The 21971-nt window shown below is 34.6% G+C and overlaps 1 protein-coding gene across 1 annotated transcript in view; it reads left to right on the forward strand.

Moving 5' to 3' along the window:
• The window catches only part of LOC149807626 (uncharacterized), a 247293-nt gene that overhangs the window by 142132 nt on the left and 83190 nt on the right, over nt 1–21971 (forward strand). The window contains exons 28-32 of the mRNA XM_089968946.1: nt 2409–2441; nt 10343–10464; nt 15333–15432; nt 15861–15984; nt 21326–21375. Of these exons, the coding sequence (XP_089825072.1) occupies nt 2409–2441; nt 10343–10464; nt 15333–15432; nt 15861–15984; nt 21326–21375 (429 nt within the window). The remainder of the gene's footprint in view (nt 1–2408; nt 2442–10342; nt 10465–15332; nt 15433–15860; nt 15985–21325; nt 21376–21971) is intronic.

Here is a 21971-nt window from a genome sequence, read left to right on the forward strand (position 1 = left end):
TGGTTGTGCTGAAGAATATCAAAGATGGTTTCAACACTAAGCAGTTAAATGGTCCTATCTTTAATTCCTTGATATTCCTTTCCACAGTAGAGTGTCTGTCCCTTTGAATGGCTTCCATGTACACTTTTTCAGTAGATTTGCTGGTCTGTCACCACCACAGTAAATATCTGATATAATAAAGAGTTCTGATTCCCCCATAACTGCATGTAACCACTATCCATTTCTTGTGCTTGTCAGCTGGAGGTCTTAATCTACTCTGAATTATTGTAACTTTAAAAAAAAAGTGAGTGTGGAGACAGAATTTGTGAATATCTCTGAAAAATGAGTAAATGACATAACTTTGTAGAGCAAATATACCCAAGCAGTGATTCACAAAGATTTATGTAAAAAAAATATTTTGAACTGTTGCTGGAAAATGTAACCATCTTTTGAAATATTATGATTATACCAAATATGCATACTTCGCTTATTTTTTTGGTTGCTGTGTGAGCAAATTGCTAAATTCTTGAAGTGGTTTCTAAATGACCAATTATCTTAACAAGGCTACAGGTAACATTTATGTCACAAAAACAAAAAGGATTTAATTATCAAAGTAAAGCATGGAGAGTTTTCAGTTTTCACAAGAAAATATACTCCTTGAAAACTTTTGGAAGAGTTGAATGTCCTTGGACATAAACTCTCCAGGGCTGTCTGAATCATGGGTATTGGGTTATTTACCATCAGCTTTAACTGGATTGGTTATCTTGCATTAACACATCGGTCTAGACTATGCAGTCATTTATCTATGTACCCTACTACATCTTGTAATGTGACAGCAGATCAGGGTCTTTGCTGTTTGTTGGAGATGTGAAATGAACACCATAGACCATGATCCAAGACAGATCAATGTGTGAATTGTTGTCATTTGGGTATGTGTTGTGTTGTGATGTGATTTGGATTTTTAACATAGCTTTAACAATTTTTCAGTCATATCGCTACGATGTCTGCAGTGTGGCAGTGATGTCTAGCACTGGGGCATCATGCCACAGGCATGTAGCATGATGTCACACCCAGTCACATTATTCTGACACCAGGCCAACCAGTCCTAACACTAACCTCTTAATGCTGAGTGCCAAGTGAGGCAGCTGTTAGTACCATTTTTGTAAGTCTTTGGTTTGACTTGGTCGGGGATCGAACCCACAACCTCCCGCATCCTAGGCAGATGCTCTAACCACTAGGCCACCGGAGCGGTCATTTGGGTATATAGTACATGTGGTAAATATTTTAAGTAATTGACAACTCACCTGATACATCTTCAGGTGAATACATATTTAAACAAAGGATAACAGATGTAGTCAGTAAACCTTATAAAGTTAAATATATATCAATTAAAGCATGAACATAGTGTTTATTACTTGTGACAGGGAATAAAACTACAATTTCTTCCATGCATATGTCAATTTTGGCAAGTAACTTCCTATGTTTCCTTGCTCAAATTAATTTTTACTTGCCCAAAATGTGTAAGCTGAAAATTTGTGATGCTGTGTACACCATGAGCATACCTTTCTCATATCTGTATTGGTCAGTCATGGCTAACATATTTGCCATTTCGCCAGAAAATGCTTTGTTTTATTGTGCTCGTGCTCCCTGCTTTTTGCTATCTTATCTTGAACTTCTGTTTTATTTTATTTTCTTTCTGTGGAGGCTTTGTGCCAGCAATTATTCGCCACATAATCAGTGATGGTTGACAAAATTAATGTAATTTAATTAACAGTAAGATCCGTGTGTATGTTACGTTTACAGTAATGATGTAATGCAAAGCAGTCCTATTCTCAAAGCAATCATACTATGGTCATCTCATTTGGAATTCCTCTTGTACATGTCATTCATCTTGAATACATCTCTTGGGTTGAACCTTCATGCATTAACTGGAAATTCAACAGTTACACATAATATTTCATTAAAAAAGACAAAAATCCGACATTTGTAAGGGCTCAGGAGATTAAAAACACATATGTATTTAAAATTTGCACTAGCAACTCAGGTGAGTACAGCTCAACTTGACTCACCCAATCCAGTTTTGAGTTGTATTTATAAGTGACTGAGTGGAAATGTTATTTCCTGTGTCAAATATAAATATATTTGTTTCATATTTTGTCATGTTGATTGTAGAACTTACTGGAGTCTATGGGTCTGTGAAGTGAAAATGTAAAAATAATACTTTAGCTGACTGGTACATGATGATATTAGTCTGTAGTATGATATAATGAGTTTGTTTCCTATAATAAATTCTTCTTTGTTATGGGACTAAACAATGATTATATGAGAGGATAAGTTTCCTTTGGGTATAACGTATGTTTCAACTGAAAATCATAGTACCCCACACCTAAGTCAGTATTTACTAAGAATATTTTTTCCCTCCATTGCAGTTCATTATCACTACTGAAACAAAAGGACAAACGGTAGTCGTAGTTTCTTTTTCCATATAATTTGTATTGTTGATTGTTATTCATATCCTCATATGTGTGTCATAGTATGTCACTTAATGTCCTTTATTTAATGCATGTGTAGTACATTGCATCATTTGATAGTACACCTATCTCACATATGGTTTCATATCACTATTTTAAAGTCTCAATAGATATTTTTGTTTTTAAAATTTTTGAAATTATTTTCTTTAGTGTATTTGTTTTAATAGTTACTGTTTCTCAAGATGACAATTCCAACCTGAATTTAAAATTCTTCTGATAAATGTCTAATACAGCAATAAAAATAAAGATGAAAAGATGATGTTGCTATTATTGTAGAAAAATGTTCCAAAAAATCCTCTTTAGGTCCCCATGTCACTCATGAAATATTTCATAACTCAGAACTATGATCCAGGTGCAGTGGTTTTGTACACAGTGCAAAATGTTGTGGTAACTTGGAAGAATTAGGAGAGAAAGTGTGATTAATCATTAAAAATGAATATTGTTCTCTTTCCTAGCTTTTGATCATCTTCACGTCATGAGTTTTACCTACTTCTGATTATACACTATTATGATTAACAGTTAGCTTCTCATTTCCTAATTTATGCTATAAATGTTTAGGCTGTTTTGATATGAGGTACATTCAAATTAATGTGATCTGATTTGCCAATCAAGAATTCCCTCATTATTATTATACCATCTCCTTCATAGAAGCAGGGGTCTATAAGAATTCTTGTGTCAATCCATCCATCCATCTTTCTTTCTGTCCTGCACACAGTTTTGTTAGCACAACTTATACCAGTGTTTGATGGATTGCCATGAAACTTGGTAAATATTATGGTCTTCACCTGAAGATGTGCATTTCAACAAATCACTTTGCTCCTGCAATTTATACAAGATTTAATGCTCTTTTTGACTTGCAACTGAGTTCAGTGCATGCCAGAATCTTGTAAACATGACTAGTCTTGCAGTCTTTTTGGAATATCCATGAAACTTGGAAAATGTTATGATCATTATCTGAAGGTACACATGCCAACAAATCTCTTTGCCCCTTGCATTATTATGTTAGAGTTATTGCCCTTTTTGTCTTGTAGCTGAATACATGTACATTGTATGACAGTCTTGTTGGTGCATTATGTCCCCCACTTTATTTTATGCCTGCCATAAGGCAGAGCATCTTATGATATTACAGTGTATGCTGTCCATCCATCTATTACTAGTAATGTTTTTGCACCATCTTCAGGTACCAAACTTGTGGATGGCTTACACTTGTGGTAAGGAAGAACCCAATTGATTTTGGCGACTGAAAGAAGAAAACTTTCTTTTGCACAATAACATTAGTCCTCCAGCCTCAATAGTCAACATACACTGTGGATGACTTACACTTGGGCTAAGGAAGAGGGCTATTGACTTTGGAGTTGAAAGGTTAAAGGTCAAGATAACTATGACAGACAGAAGACTTGATTTCTGTTAAAAAATTTCAGTCACCTACATAGAAAACTATTAAACACAGGACAGGCATATAATGTGCCATTCATTGTGCTCTTGTTTGATTATAGACCTGTTTCCATCATGGATGGTGTTTGATTTAGGAGATATGCTGTATTTTCACGTGAACAAATTTGTCATCATTCCTGTAGTTCATGATAGTTATTATAATAGTATCTTCATTATGAACAACACCTTTCACCTCTTAAGCCATTTCAACTGTCTTTCCTTCCATTTTACATTGTGACACTTCCCTTAGCTGGGCACTTTTAGGTCCATTTTGATTGTAGTAGAAGCTTTACCCCAACTTTCTTCAATCAGTCATGCTATGAAATGAAAAAGTTTGGCTGCATAGGAAAGATTGCTGTTTAAGGAAGGGTAATTTTAAGTGAGAAAAGACACCTGGAAAATGTAACAACAGGCTGGATATGAGAACTTGCTGTTTAAGGAAGGGTAATTTTAAGTGAGAAAAGACACCTGGAAAATGTAACAACAGGCTGGATATGAGAACTTGCTGTTTAAGGAAGGGTAATTTTAAGTGAGAAAAGACACCTGGAAAATGTAACAACAGGCTGGATATGAGAACTTGCTGTTAAAGGAAGGTTAATTTTAAGTGAGAAAAGACACCTGGAAAATGTAATGACAGGCTGGGTGTGAGAACTTGCTGTTTAAGTGAGACATCCATTATTGGACATTTGAGTGTATGTGGCCAGTCGGAAAGAAACAAGACTACAGAGGGTCTGGTTGATGGAAGTGTCACTGTAAATATACTGGCAATTTATTTGTTACTTGTCCTGTATCTGGTTGATATCTTAAGATTCTGATGACTGTATGGTACATTTCTTCCTCATACTCTGCATGCTATCTGACTTGCTTAATATCCAGAACTTGCATAGAATGTTCTCCTTGACTATGATAGTGTTTTACAGAATATATCTTCAGGTAATAGGTTGGAAAAAGATGGCACAATGTGAAATCTTTGAGAATTTGTAGTAGGTTTGAAGACAGTAGGCTATGCATATGTTCTGATTATAGCGGTATTGTTTTGTTTTAAACATATTTTATTGTCAGGATACAGTGGGATTGGGCAAAAGTTCTAACAACTTTAATTAGCCCTCTCCCTACATGACACAAGTATTGAAACATATTCATATTTGGATATATTTCATTTTTTGATACCAAACTATTTTAACTCATTAAATCATCATGTTTTGGTATCTCATGATGAAATATATCCGATATTAACTTATCACATGATGAAATATATCTGGTATTAACATAGGAAAAGAAAATATCCTCTATTTATTGTCATTGTTTTGCAAAAATATGCATTTTTGCCCATATATAATTGTTTGGGATTGAAGAATGGGCATCTGTTGTATTGACAGAAGGGTTAGTTTTTGTATTGACAGAAGGGGCAACTGTTGAATTGACAGAAGGGACAACTGTTGTATTGAAAGTAGGGGCAACTGTTGTATTGAAGTAGGGGCGACTGTTGTATCAAAAAGAACTTTTCAGCGGTAGTTGAATTAATAGTGTGTTGCAACCATGAAATCATAAGTGAAAAAAGGTAATGAAAAATACCAGGAAAAGTAGCAAGTTCAGTGTAATTTATTTCAGTCATCTGAATTTCCATTTATGTGAGCCTCATTTTTGTGTCCCCATAGTATAATACATGGTTTACTTGCTTGAACATAAGGAAAGTTTGAAGCTGCAGGCAAACACCAAGAGTTTAGTCTTTCCTAATGATAGATATTTGATCCCAAAGGTGAAGTCAGAGGATTCAAATTCTCTTTACTGAATGCACCATGAAACAGTTGCACACATTAAACAGTGCATTTTTATCGTTATTCTTACATGATCAGTTACTATGGACATACTTAAATTATATGCACATCTATGCAGGTCATCTGCTTTTAATTATTTTTCTTAAACATTTTCTATTCAGATCTCCAGTTTTAAAGAGATGTGTGGTTTGCACATTTTGATTCTCTCACTTGATCTTTTTTCATTATTCAACACTTTTTTTGTTGATTTGCCCCTGACACTGAAACATGTAAAGAGTTCAGCTTTTCATGTGGCTCTCATGTTATGTGCCTGTTTTACTGTAAGTAATTTCATCATCTGATGAAGAGCTTCCTTTATTTGAAACATTAGAACAAATTATTATTTTTAACGGAGATTATTTTTCTAGCAAGGAAACATTACTGTATTTACCGTATATGTTGGGACACATATTTGTTGGGACACCATAAATTAATTTTAAAAGTAATTTTCTTGTGCACTGTATGTTTTGGGACACATTGTTTTTTTTCAAGCTGCAAGTTGTGGGACACCCTTTAAATCATTCAAAAATTGCATGTCAGAAAATTTATTCCAACTGAAATTTTATTTAAAAAAATATAAAACTGTACTTGAGATAAAACTCTTTAATCCACTGCAGCAGCATCTCATCAACACTACACTTCTCCTGCACATGTATGATCCATTCTTTCAGTACATGAATATTTTTTTTTGCTATCTCATACTGTGAAAACATGTTAGTGGCAACACATCTGAAACAGAAACTGCAAGGACTAAAGTCAGATTTTTTCAAATCTGCACCAGTCTTGCTAATTCTCACACTTTTGACCCCCATCTTATTGTCAGTCCATCCAGGAATGCGATCAAAGTACTTGAGTTTCATCCATGTTAATGATCATATTGTTGGCAAAATTATCTGCTTCTCTTCTGGCCTTAACAAATTCATCACATGATTTTATTTTCTCCCAATCTTCTGGGCGATGCTGGGTCATTGATGTCTGTGCACAAAGCACTGTATTGTGTCACTTTAAAAATTGCTGCATTGTTTTGATTTATTTTCAAAACTCCTGTGAATGCTGGTGAAAAGGAACCTAAGTTAGCTTTCATATCTTGGCCGTCATTGTATACTCAAAAAACATAAAAACAAAAAATCAACACACATAAAAGAATCCATAGTCGGCTTCCATTCCCAGCTTGCTTTGCAATAAAATATTCTTTGTATTGATATCTTTAAAAAAAGAAGCAGCTTCATAGTACATATATCCAAAGTTGGATTCCTAGGTTGGCTTGCTTTGTAATAAAAATAACCTTGGTCTTTGATGTCCTGTCAGGAAGTTCAAAGAAGGAGTTTACTGCTCACTGCCAGTTGTGTTTTTTCACCACCCTGGCTTCTAAGTGCTGGGGATCTGCATGGCCAACAAGAGGGGAGTGCAACTGGTGATATAACCCCAGGGCCCAGCCGAACAACACTTTTTAATTCTATACAAGAAAAATTTTGTTTGAACAAGAATTAGGAGAGGCCTGGGTGTTTCTTACCCCAGGGCCCATGATTGCTTTCTATGGCACTGGGCATCTGTAGTAATAATTAATACAAAGGAGCATCAGTGTCTGCGGGTAAATAGTAATGTTACTTTTAAAACCTGTGCTGGCGAAAAGATTATCACTTGCACTCAAGTGAATGTGTTTTCAAATAATGATTTTTATTTATGAGATACTGTCATACAGTAAACCTGGATATACTTCAGTCTTGGTTATTTTGCACCAAACATCATGTCATACGTGAATGGCAGTTGTCTTCAATATATTGGTTGATTATTTCCCTTTCATTTGTAAAATCATCTGCTTCTCTTCTGGCCTTAACGAATTCATCACATGATTTTTTCTTCTCCAAATTCTCGGTGATGCTGGGTTATCGACATCCAAGCACGAAGCACTATATTGTGTCACTTTAAAATGTGTTCCATTGTTTCAGTTTATTTTCAAAATTCCCATAAATACTGGTGAAAAGGAACCAAAGTTTGCTTCCATATCTCTGCCATCTTTGCATATTCAAAATAAAATCACCAAAAAAATCGGCACACTTAAAAGAATCCATAATCTGATGTCAGCTTGCTTTGCAATAAAATAACCTTTGTATTAATATCCTTTAAGCAAAAACAAAAGTAACAGAAGTTGGAGTTTACTGCTCACTGCCAGTTGTGTTTATTCACCACCTGGGCTTCTGTGCGCTTGGCATCAGTAGTTATAATCAATACAAAGGAGCATTGATGTCTGCAGGTAAACAGTAATGATATTTTGGTAACCTGTGCTGGCGAAAAGATTGTCACTTGCACTCAAGTGAATGTATTTTCAAATAATGATTGTTATTTGCAAGATACTGTCATACAGTAGACCTAGATAGAATTCAGTCTTGATTATTTTGCACCAGATACCATATCATGCTTGAATGACAGTTGTCTTCAAGATATCGGTTGATAATATCCCCCTTGTTTGCGATTTTGTTGGATCCAGGTTTTAGTCGGATAACATATTCAAACCTTTGAGCACAACCAAACACAATTTGTTTCTCAGTGTTCATGTCAATGAACAATGTGACTTGTTATTGGATATAAGCGATACATGCTACAGTATGGAAGCCTACGCTACATATACGGATTTCGTTGATATATTTTATTCTGTAAAGTTCATGTTGAAAAATAAGGAATAAATGATAACAATACAAGGTTAGTTTTTTTCTTTTTATTATAAAATAAACATTTTTTTAATATCTATTTTATTGCAATGTGCAGTGGGGTGGGGGCACAAAAGCCAAACAAATTTTGTTTCTTAATTCTTGGGACATATGACCTAGGTGAAAAAAAATTTCACCATAAGTTCTGGGATACAAAAAATATTATTTTATCGTGTCCTAATATATAGGGTAAATACGGTATAAAGGATACCACCATGTTAAAGCTCAGTGCAGCAAGTCAGAAAAACTTGCCAAGTGCTTTTGAGATCATCAGATACTTTTTTTCTTGGTTGATAACACAAATGAAAAACAATTACAAACACAAAAATGTAAACAAAGTACATATACCTGTATATGTAATGTAATGTTTCATTACATTGTTACCAAAAGTGTACAGTCTAGTACTAGTATTGTAAAAAAAGAAGAAAACTGTAATCTCTTTGTGGTAAATCAAGTATTCCAATTTGCCAAATTAAGACATGCCTGTAGGTGATCCAGCTTGTAAGGGCTAGAAACAATGGAAACATACATCAGTTTATTGCAATCTGGAAACAGTAGAAACATATCAAGTTACAATAGTTACATACCATCTAGAAATTAAAGAATGTATTAAGAAATAACAATCATTCACCATCTGGAAACAAAGGAGATATATCAGGTTATGGCAATCATATGCCATCTAACTTGCTTTTCTGACTTACTGCATCATGTTTTGTCATGTTTGTTTCACACACACACACATCTATTCCTAATTTTGGTGGAATTATTTAGATTTTTCACATTAAATTGCACAAGGCCACTTCTGTCAGATTCCGATATGAAAGTCAGTTACACAATTTTATACACAAACTGTAACTTGAGCACCTGTTATTTAGATAACTGAAATGCTTGCAGTTGTTTTAAAAAATTATAGCTTAGTGCTTGTATCACTCCAAACAAAACTAAATTGAGGAGTCAGAAATCAATTTACCTTGGTGCTTTGTTTAACACGGGAAGGTTCAGGAAAGAAGTTAAAATGAAATATGGGCCATTAGGACTTGAGTTAGAAAAAAAAATTACAGTCAAGTCATCAAGACTGGATGAATTTCATGCCTTCAGTCTTTCCTTAATATTCTACAGCATGTTTTATAGCATGAAAACTGAAGAATGTTTACATTGAAAAGAACGTTTAAAAAGTTAGGATTCATGTTTAGGAGAAGAAGTTGTTGGTGCAGATCTGAAGTATTCCTATTTTTATGTTCAGACTTTAACTTTTCAGCTAACATTCATTTTCATGTCAGTAGCAGTTTGCATCACTGCAAATACATACATAAATAATTTTTTGAGGGAATTGTCTATCATTCCTCAACTTTTGTGCTGATTGAATGCTGTCATTAGGCATGTTTTTGACTCTAATTTGTATCTCTTTCTCACCAAGCAATTTAGTTTTTTATAAATGATAATATCACGATTTTGCAAACTAATTGTCATGATTTGCAAATAAATTTTTGAATTAAAACTTCTTATAAGATTCTTGCATAATAAAATCTAATTTTGTTTTATTGTTGTTTTGTAAAATTTATCAGAATTAAAGTAATAAATGTGTCATTTTCAGACATTCTCATGCAAAGAAAAAATTCAGCATATATTTTTTATATATGTGTTAATAAATCTCCTTTATAATAATTAAATAACTATGCAGAAATTATTATTTCATCACAAAGTATCACAGTTTACAGAAAAATGTTTCTTTTTTGTCTGTTCAGACTCAAGGATCTAAGATGGTGTAAATACATTTCCTGAGTGTTAGAACTTGATTGAAAGCTGACATTTTATAACTCAGTGGAATACATCAGTCAGATTCAGTGAGCTAATTATAGTGTTTTCTGTATAGGACATATGTGACAGGAGGTGGTGGTAATGGGGGCTTAGGCCAGCCTTACAGCTCCATTGATGAAGCATACCACTATTATGGGATGAAAAATCCACTAGATCCGGAAGGAAATGGAGGAGGAGGTATGATAAGTTTTGTACAGTCAGAATATTTTGTTTTGGTAACTTTTATACTTTGATTTTTGCTTAAGTTGTCATCAATTCTATGCACACAAAGAGACTGATGTTTATCTGACGGAAGAAATGAGAAAACCTGAACTATTGATGATGATGGATGGACCTGAACTACTGATGATGATGGATGGACCTAAACTATTGATAATGATGGAGGGACCTAACTATTGATGATGATGGAGGGACCTAACTATTGATGATGATGGACCTGAACTATTGATGATGATGAATAGACCTTAAATATTGATGATGATGGATGGACCTTAACTATGATCATAATGGATGGACCTTAACTATTGATGATGATGGATGGACCTTAACTATTGATGATGATGGATGGACCTGAACTATTGATGATGATGGATGGATCTTAACTATTGATCATGAAAGATGGACCTTAAATATGATCAACATGTATGGACCTTCACTATCGATCATGATGAATGGATCTTAACTATTGATGATGATGGATGGACCTTAACTGTTGATCATGATGGATGGACCTTAACTATTGATCATGATGGATGGACCCTAACTATTGATCATGGTGGATGGACCTTAACTATTGATCATGATGGATGGACCTTAACTATGATCATAATGGATGGACCTTAACTATCAATCATGATTGCTGGACCTTAACTATTGATCATGATGGATGGACCTTAACTATTGATCATGGTGGATGGACCTTAACTATTGATCATGATGGATGGACCTTAACTATTGATCATAATGGATGGACCTTAACTATCAATCATGATTGCTGGACCTTAACTATTGATCATGATGGATTGACCTTAACTATTGATCATGATGGCTGGACCTTAACTATTGATCATAATGGATGGACCTTAACTATCAGTCATGATAGCTGGACCTTAACTATTGATCATGATGGCTGGACCTTAACTATTGATTATGAAAGATGGACCTTAATTACTGATCATGATGGATGGCCCATAACTATTGATCATAATGGATGGACCTTAACTATTGATCATGATGGATGGACCTCAACTATTGATCATGATAGATGGACCTTAACTATGATCATAATGGATGGACCTTAACTATTAATCATGATTGCTGGACCTTAACTATTGATCATGATGGATGGACCTTAACTATTGATCATGGTAGATGGACCTTAATTACTGATCATGATGGATGGACCTTAACTATTGATCATGATGGATGGACCTTAACTATTGATCATGATGGATGGACCTTAACTATTGATCATGATGGATGGACCTTAACTATTGATCATAGCGGATAGACCTTAACTAATGATGATGAAGGATGGACCTTAATTATTATTGTTGTTGTTGTTGTTGTAGGGTTTAGTGCCATTTTTCAGCACAAGATAGGCTTATACATGGCAGCCAGTAGAAATGGTGGAGGAAGAACCTGGGAAAACCCCAGAAAGAACCACCAACCCAAGAGAAGCTACTGGCAAGCTTTCTCACATACCCATATTGGCCGAACACAAGACTTGAACCCACACAGACACAGGTGAGATGGTAGTGATCCATAATGGTGAGCATTTAGATCATTAGGTCACTCGGGGCCCATCCTTAATTATTGATAATGGTGGATGGACCTTAACTTTTGATCATGATGGATGAACCTTAACTATTGGTCATGATGTTTATCGACATTAATTATTGATCATGATAGAGAGACTTTAATTTTTGATTATGATGAATGTCCTTTCACTATTGATCATGATTTATGGACCATAAATATTGATCATGATGGATGGATAACTACTGACTCTTTCATCAGGCAAACCAAATCTGTAAAATTAACAAAGCTTCTGGTAGTGGTGGTGGGCAGTCATAATTGAGTTTAGTGGATCTAAATGATGTGGTTGTGTGTATTAAACGTTAGCCACTTCTTATCATTTCCCCTTCATAAAAAAATAATGAATACAAGTTCAGTACATCATCAGCATCATAGCAACAAAAGGAAAAACATAATCCATATATATTTTAACTGCTCTATTCAAGAATCATTAGTGTATGTGGCTATGTAATAAAATTTATTTACTCCCCATAAACTTTTTGTTACAAACATGAGTAAAAAAGATGTTAGTACATATACCTGTGTAACTCATGTACGATGTTACTGTCGCTAGGTTATATGACCTTGCAATACAAATGTCAATTTATTTGGCCAGTCAAGAAATGTTGACCTCTGAGAACATATCACAATATTACCACGAAAAGGGCAAAGTCAGAGTGCTCTTCTTTCATTACCATTGGAGAAAACGTTTTTTATTTGCTTGATAATGCTTTGAATAAACATAAATTGGCAGAACTGTATGGGGTTTTCAGCTGATAATGCATCAGTGATGACTGAAATTCATAAACGAGTTGCATTCTGTATTTTAAAAAATGTCTCCATCAATGTACATATCAGGTTGTACCTGTCTTATGATGCACCTTGCTGCAGGAAAGGCTGCTGATAAATTAGAAGGAGAACCCCTGAATTATCAAGCTGGCATTCTACCTGACAATGTACTTCATGTGGACAGAGTTAATGTGCAATGGCACCTTATTCCCAGATAAAAGATCCAATAATTGAAGATATATATTTCCTCTTCTTTGTCAGGTTATGAAAGGAATATTGGTTCTTTACCATTCTAATGCTATGAGAGATTGTTCAGTATTGTTAACAGAAATAAAACTGAATTCAGACCCAGGCTCTGTAACCCAGCACTTAGTACTCTACTGGTGTGCAATACATTCATGGCCTCAGCTGGTACAAAGTGTTTTGAAATGCAATTTGAGAGTCTGTTGCTTTTTAAAGCTCAGAGTGCTATATGTGAAAACTTTAACAGTAATTGATGTTAAAAGACCAGAGAGGGTAAATAAATCATTTTGTGCATATGCTCATTGAATTTTATTGTTTTATGTAGATTACTCTTTTTCTGCTAGGATTACTCTTTTTGTCCACTTGGATTACACTTTTTCCTTGCCAGGGGTTGGCATGTATGCAAATGCCATAACACTGAGTGTATTGCCAGATGCCATAACACTGAGAGTATTGCCAGATGCCATAATAATGAGGGTATGGCTAAATGCCATAACACTGAGGCTGTTGCCAGCTACCATAAAGCTTAGGGTATGGTCAGTTTCAATAACGCTTAGGGTATGGCCTGATGCAATAACACTGAGGGTATGGCAAATTGCCCTCACAAGGGATTTAAGATTTAAATTCTTTTGTCATGATTTATTTAGTATTATCATTAGAACCTTGTTTGAAGGTTTTTATGTATGACATTTTCTGAGTTGTAGTTTTCCAACCCTAACCATGAGCTTTAGGTTCTAAAATTTCAATTGACATCTACCATATATACTCACTTATAGGTTGAGTCAAACTGCAAACAACAAGGATCCAGATCTGCCATAGCATAATGTGCCTGCAGACAAAGATATATGTTGTTTGTTCTGATTTCTCCTAACAAACTGCATAGACCCAGATCTGTCAGTGCATTAAGCGATGGCAGAGCTGGGTCTGTGCAGTTTAGAGTTGAACTTGTCCTATAAACAAGTATATATGTTATAATGCATAGAACCCCTCAAAGCAAGGTCCTGCTATTAGTAGTAGTACAGCTGCAGTGTGAAACATGCCTTAACATACACCTCCATAGAAAGGACACCTGATATAGGTTAAACATTTTTAATCTAAACTCATATTTGCTGTTTCATATTGAACCTTGACCACTCCGGTTGCCTAAGTGGTTAGAGCATCTGCCTCAGATGTGGGCGGTCACAGGCTCAAACCCTGGCCACGTCATACCAAAGACTTATAAAAATGGTACTAGCAGCTGCCTAGCTTGGCGCACAGCATTAATAGGTAAGTGTTAGGACAGGTTGGTTTAGTGTCAGGATAATGTGGTTGGGACATGATGCAACATGTCTGCGGCATGATGCCCAGTGCTTGACATCGCTATTAACTGCCACACTACAGGCATTGTAGTGATATGGTTTGAAAATTGTTAAAGCTATGTTTAAATCCAAATAAATAAACACACACACATATTGAACCTCTAAATAAAATAAGCTGTGCCCACAAAAGGCAGAATTTTTGCGGCCTTATTTGTGGCCTTTTTAGGCATATTTCATTATACAATGCCACGTCACTATAAAGCCTTTCATTATACTTCTATTTCTTTCATAACATGGGTATGGACATGGGTGCCATTGAGTTGATGAAATTTTGTTTTCTTATTGATACAAAATTTATTTTACTTGTATTGTAATTTTTCCTGTTTTATCAAAATCAAATTTAAAAAGGTTCACATCATCTGTATGTATATATTTCAAAGCACTATCCATGTACATCCTTGTTGGACTGTTCCCTCAATATTAAGCTTCCTCACTTATAAGTATTATTAAAAATGGTGTAGTGTATTGTATTTGTTTGTGTATACAGCACACATCCCTCAGTTAGTTTGGAGATGCCTAGTAGGCTCAATGTACTCTCCTACTTCTTGAGGCAACCTGAGAAGATCTTTTTTAAAGTGTGCAGATTATTTACACAATTTGACTTTATATTTCAAGGATTTTTACGACTTTGTATTTTATTTTATGCCTGACTTTGACATTATTTGTTTTTTGGATACCTAAGCTTGCTCAGCACTATGTGGCAGGATTTTATTGTTTGTATATATATATATATATATATATATATATATATATATGATGTTCACAGATTGATGTTCATTATGTCATGGCAGATGCCATTCATAAGTTGGTGTTCATTTTACCTGTACAGATACAGAATTCTATTTCTTTCTATTATAGGAGGAGGCTTGGTCCCCTCTCTTGACCTTGATAGGGCAGAGGGGCGTGGAGCAAGAACTTCACCACCTCCCAGGGTCACTTTTGCAGATGAAATACCAAGGTACATCCATTTAAATAAAACATAAACTAAATTAAATCATTTGTTGAATGTATAAAAAATTAAGTATTTAGTATTTTCAAAAAGAAAATGTTTTTAACAAAGACAACATCAAAGGAACCATTAGAATAAATTTCATTAATGGAGAGTATCATTGTGCCTTACAGGTGTATAACATGTATGAAAGTGATCTTTTTATTTGACAAATGGAAGCCTCTGCTATATTTTCATCTTTAATATCTCAGTCAAGATTATTTTATTTATCTTTATATTCTTAGCATCTTATTCAAACACAGTCAACTCAAGGTGTTTGCACTGCATGTACTTGAGCTTCAATTTAGACCAGGAGGTTTAATGTCCGTATAAAAAAACCTTAATCCCTGTTCATCTAGCTTGTACATAAAAGAGCTTTGTTCTTAAATTCTGTTTAGCACAAGGCGAGACCGAAGTAAGAGTAGAGAGAGAATTACCCCTTATCAGTTCGCAAGTGATGAAGAACACAAGGTGACATCTCGGCAAACACAGCAGAGCTACCAACAGGAACTGGAGAGACAAGTAGGTTTTTAAAAATGTTTTGAATTACATATCCTTGACTCAGTGATTTTGTAATCTTTTAGAAATTCACATGATTCAGTGCACAGAACTGTTGCATGAATGCAGAGGTAAACATTGTCATGGGAAATACAAATATATTTCCATTGGCAAAATTTAACCTTGATCCTATGCATCACTGTTCAGCTTATATACTATTGTATAGACTCGCTCAAAAATTTGGTAAAATTGCTAACTGCACAAACCCAGATGCACCATCACATATTGCTCTGGCAGATCTGTGTCTATGCTGTTCATTAGGAATAATCAGCAGAACAAATATACATAGACCATGATCTGCTGGGACATAATGCGATGGCTGATTGGTCTACTTTGTTTGCATTTGGACTAGACTTTTATGTGAGTATATATCATATACAAGAAGTGCAGACTAATTAGGATGATTATTTGTAAAATGTAGAATGACTGACCATGTGTTAAATTATTCACAAATAATTTGTGATCTGTGTCACTATCATCTATAATTGATATTGATTGTAAAATTATCCCTATGTATGAAAGACCCTTTTTCTATCCTGGGAATATATACAGTGTTGCTGTTACTAGCTACAGGGAACACTGTTTGTGGAATAATGTGTGGATGGATAAATTATCCACAGATTGGCAAATGCAGGATTTTCATTTAAGATTTCTCGTTCATATTTGATCTAGGGCAGAAAGGGAATGTTTGGCAAAGTAGGAAGAAAGCAGCTTTGACAGGACGCATTTCTAGTTATTACTGATTTTGTGGCAGTTGTTGAGAAAATTAAGATTTTTGTGGCCAGTGATGTATAGTCTGTCTGTCCGGAACATTGTTTTCTATTAGTTTCTGACACAATTTGTTTAAGTATTGGTGAAGGCTTGATTTCTGAACAATTCTGTTAGGCACAGCAGAAGACAACCAGGGGTTGCTTCCCTTGATAAAGTAGTTCCTGTCTTGTGGATGTCATAACTGAGACAGCTGGATTGAGATAAAAATAGTAAGGTTAGATTTCTGTGTCTCTTGGTGAGAAAAAAGGCGACTGGGTGGTTATTGGAGTGACAACTTATTGGATTTGTGATTCACTTGCTATCCATCATAGCCGTACATGTGACAAAATAGATAGGTCAGGAGATTTCAAAAATTTTGTTAGGAGTTATGACCTCATAAGAGTGATGATTTTCATAGACCTGATTTTCAGCATGTAATAACAAAATTAAACAGTGCTATTAAACAAATTAAATTTTTATTATATTAAAATATGCACATCATCTCATACAGTCAGCCCTTTCACGGTATTTTGTTGCAATTCATATTTTTCTTATATGCTCTACAAGCATTTTGAGCAGATCATTGCTGGATTATATTGGTGGCAGTCCTCATTTTTATTGATCTTATCACTTAGGAGATAATGTACTTTTACTGGAAGCACAAGCACATACATTATACCATCCTACCCTTAGTGACTTTAATTTGCAGACACCTATGTTGTCATCACTATCACCACTCTTTGAAAATGATGTGGGAAATGATTATCACTTACAAGTATTATAGATGAGGTCAAGACCCCAGGCATTATGGATTACAGTTAATGATATGTACTTTAGTCTGGTTTACATTCAAGTTTACAAAGGATTATATCAAGGTCAGTGGTATTTATATCAGTTGTTGTGATGTGGTTGTTCGTAGCTGTAGTATGAAATCCATATTTTGCCTAACAATTGTGGTTGCTGATCTCATTTTGCAGAGGGTCACTCGCGAGTTTGAGCTTATATAATAATCTATTATTATTAGTATTATTATTGTTATTATAGTAAAAACTGTTATGAGTGACCTCTGTTATGAGTGACCGCCTGTCATTTCTAATCACAATCATAATGCATGGATTGATTTTATTATATAAATGCTCTGTTATGAGCGACCACCTGGTGAACATGACCAGCAACCGTGATGTCTTGGCAAAATATACGTTTTGACACTGCTATGAATGACCGCATCGCAAAAAAAGAGATTGACACCACTGACATTGACTTAATCATTTGTAAACACCAGAGCTCAGGATACATGTAGTATGCAAACAAAGTGCACATTAAATAACACTACAGTTGAACAACCATATAGCAACATAAACACCACTAACCATCATTTAATCCTTTGTAACAACAACTGCATAAATAGTAAAGATTGTTCTAATAAGATATTTGTAAAAAAAATTGGCTAGCTACTTTTGTAAAATTTAAAAGTCCAGTGTATGGTGTCATTTGTAAACTGCAGTAAACTTGACTAAAGTACGTCATTAACCGCCATTGTAGTGCCAAAGTCATGCGAATAGCCAGTAAGATTGACCATTTTTTTTTCATCAAAGGGAGAAATGATGGACATACACAGTCAATTTAGAGGTTTGTATTTTTTTTTTATCTTTGTGAAAACCTAAACAAAGTTGGCAGTCCTAATATCCCAGTGAGAAATCTTTTGAAATGGCTTCAATGTAAGGTTGAGTACATCATTTGTCTTTTCAGTTAATCCATAATGCCTGGGGGGTGAATGAACTCTTTCTCTTTAATACTAGTAAGTGAGAATCATTTCGAGATTTTTTTTTTAAATTAGTTTTTTTTACAGTGTTTCACCAAGCCACCATCTGTTTACCAGGGTGCAGATGGTCGCAACCTTTGTTTATCGAGCTATAACGCTGGTGATTTAAACTTTGCCTGAAAATAAATGTATCTTGACAAGTTAATTATGTCTTTTGGTTTCATTCATTCGTACATAATGTATATTTATTCCACATTTCCCCAAAATCTGATCAAAACCAAAAATACATCTAGTTGTTATTACATCAACACTAATAACAATGGCAGAACTTCCAATAAAGAAAAGAAAACTTCTAACACTGGAGGAAAGAATTAATGTAATTGAAAGAAGTGAAAAAGGGGAGACCGCTCTCAAAATTGCAGCAAGGTAAATCAGGTACTTCTCCAACTGCAGATAGTAATAGTGACAATGAGTCATCTGTTGGTGAAATTCTGCCTCAGGTTATTTCACATTCTACAGTCATAGGACATTTAAAGGAGATTAAAGAATATGCTTTACAACATTGCAATCCCAAACGTTTGCTTCTTTGCTCAGAAATGGAGATACATGTTCAGACCCAACAGCTGAGTAAATAATGTCAACAAAGAAGTATAATGGATTTCTTAAAGAAAATTGATTAAGTGCATAAAATAAGATACATACGTTATATCTAACTGTGCAGTTTTTGTTACATTTGAAACAACTCTAAAATGTATGGCCATGTGAAGTTACCTTATGGATATCATAAATATTACTTTTGTTTATTTCACAAATCATATATATGTACATGTACTAATATATGTACATATTCATGTGATGTTCAAATATAAATTTGATTCACGTTGTTTAAAAATGCATATTTTTATTGTATAAAGTTATTTTGAGAGGAATGCATGCAGTATTTAAGAAGATATTTGAATAAAGGATATGATACATGTACAGTGAATATGGGTATTTTTTTCTTCTTCAACAATGCTAACTATTGACCCTGGAAACCAGTCCATTTTCACACACCTCTTATGAGACTGCTTTTGGTTGGCAGAAGGGGTGGTCTCTCATAACAGGTTTTACTGTATTATTATTATTATTATTATTGATGCCGATTCTGCAAACATGGATTTCAGTGATGGCATATTTGTTGTCACAGTTAATGTGATTTTATGAGATGAGTTATCTGCATGATGATTGGTGTCATTCTTGCCACCTTAGTAGATTTTAAATCAGTTTTACAGGAAGAGCAGAAGACATATTCATGTCTCTTTGAAATGCCCACTGAAATTTTGCAACCTTTATGACATATATTGATTGCTTTGATTTTGGTGTCTTGGCACTGGCATTCTGAGACATTTAGTCAGACTTTAAACACTGCAGTCAAACCAACTAAGTGTTATGCCACTTCAGCTCTTGAGTAATCCAACTATGATCAGTTAACATCTTTAATCCTGTCCAAATTACTTTTGCTGCACATAGCATAGACTCTAATCCAGCTAGGTAACTGTATTCACCAAAGCCGAACATAAGATGCAGAGAGAATCATAGTCATGTTTATTGTTTTATGTATGAGCTCTTTAGTAACCAGCCATAATCTTTAATCCTTGCAGAAATGATTCTGCTGACATCCACTTGACAGACTTGAACCATGTTGATAGGATCAAAAATTGAAATTAGCAGCTACATTGTCCTGCCTTACTCAAGCCATTTTACAGTTGTGTGATCACAGGCAGTATTAAATTAAATACAATGTGATGTGATTTGGATTTTTAACGTAGCTTTAACAATTTTTCAGTCATATCGCTACGATGTCTGCAATGTGGCAGTTTATAGTGATGTCTAGCACTGGGGCATCATGCCGCAGACATATAGCATGATGTCCCACCCAGTCACATTATTCTGACACCGGGCCGACCAGTCCTAACACTAACCTCTTAATGCTGAGCGCCAAGCGAGGTAGCTGTTAGTACCATTTTTTGTAAGTCTTTGGTATGACTCGGCCGGGGATCGAACCCACGACCTCCCGCATCCGAGGGGGACGCTCTAACCACTAGGCCACCGGAGCAGTCACTTAAATACAATATAATGAAACCAAAATGTGAAGAAAAATAAGGGAAAAATTACATTTTTGTGTAATAATTTTATATATATGGGAGCTTTGCTTGTCTTGCAAAGTTTCAATTTCCAGAAACATATACAGTTGGATTACTACAGTCTGCAGATGCTAAGTTTGGCTGTTCAGTGAAAGCTGATCATAAGAAGCAGATTTTCTTTAGAATTCTGTCAAGAAAGTTGTACATGGATTCAGTTTTTCTGATGTAAAAAAATTAAGGATGATTTGTATCAAAGCACAACATCTGTGTAGAAATACATTGAAAATATCCAAGCTAGGTACTAGGAAGATGCAAATACTGCATGTACTAGAATCGAAAGAAAGGTTACAAGTAATCGTAACATTTTTAGGTTGTATTGGCACACAGAGTTTGTTACAAGTAATCTTTGCATCTTTAGGTTGAATTGGCACACAGAGTTTGTTACAAGTAATCTTTGTATCTTTAGGTTGAATTAGCACACAGAGTTTGTTACAAGTAATCTAAGTATATTTAGGTTGTATTGGCAAGCAAAGTGTGTAGATGTCCATGTGTTACAGTGTTTTATATTGGCAACATTCAGTTTTATATTTCACAAGACACTTAAAGTAATCCTTCATGTAGATTTGGTTAAAATTTGTTTTCAAGATTTTTCTTCTATTTTGACTTTCAGATTGCAGAAAGGAAGTATAGAAAAGCAATGGAAAAGGCAGACCAAGAGAGGTAACAGTTACCATGTAAACTCTCCATACCATGTGACCATTCAAGCTTTGATTGTACACATCTCTTCTGGTGATAAGTTCTTTATCTGAATGAACACAATATTCTATTTGCTCTGAGAGAAGAAAGCATTTAAGACCAAAGTTACCTGTACTTACCTTTGGTTCAGATCATACATACAAGATCATCATGTGGACATCACTGAGAGGGTATTTTGAATTACAAAATTCACATGACTACATGTTACTTGAACAGTGTCACAGTCTTTAATTATTTACCTTATAAGATTAAATCTGCTACCAATTAAAACCAGAGAATTTGTGCTATAAGAATTATTGTTTCATCCAAATACAAATACCCAAAGTGGAAGAGGACAGTTGCTAGATTCACTCTGCACCTAAATAGCTCAGACAATTTAATATTTATCGGTTTTTGCTGAACTCATATTGTCAGAAAAGGAAGACATAGCAGTAACTTTTCCACTGGCAGTAGTTTTAGCATCAGCACTTTGTTAATGTTTTGATTCAAGTTTTTTCTTCTTTCATTTACACATATTTTCGAAACCCCTTTGATTTTCATTCTAAATGTACTTAACAAGT

Source organism: Sinohyriopsis cumingii, chromosome 1 (assembly GCF_028554795.1).
Source record: "Sinohyriopsis cumingii isolate HCF-2022 chromosome 1, ASM2855479v2, whole genome shotgun sequence".
In the NCBI taxonomy this organism is placed as follows: Eukaryota; Metazoa; Mollusca; class Bivalvia; order Unionida; family Unionidae; genus Sinohyriopsis; species Sinohyriopsis cumingii.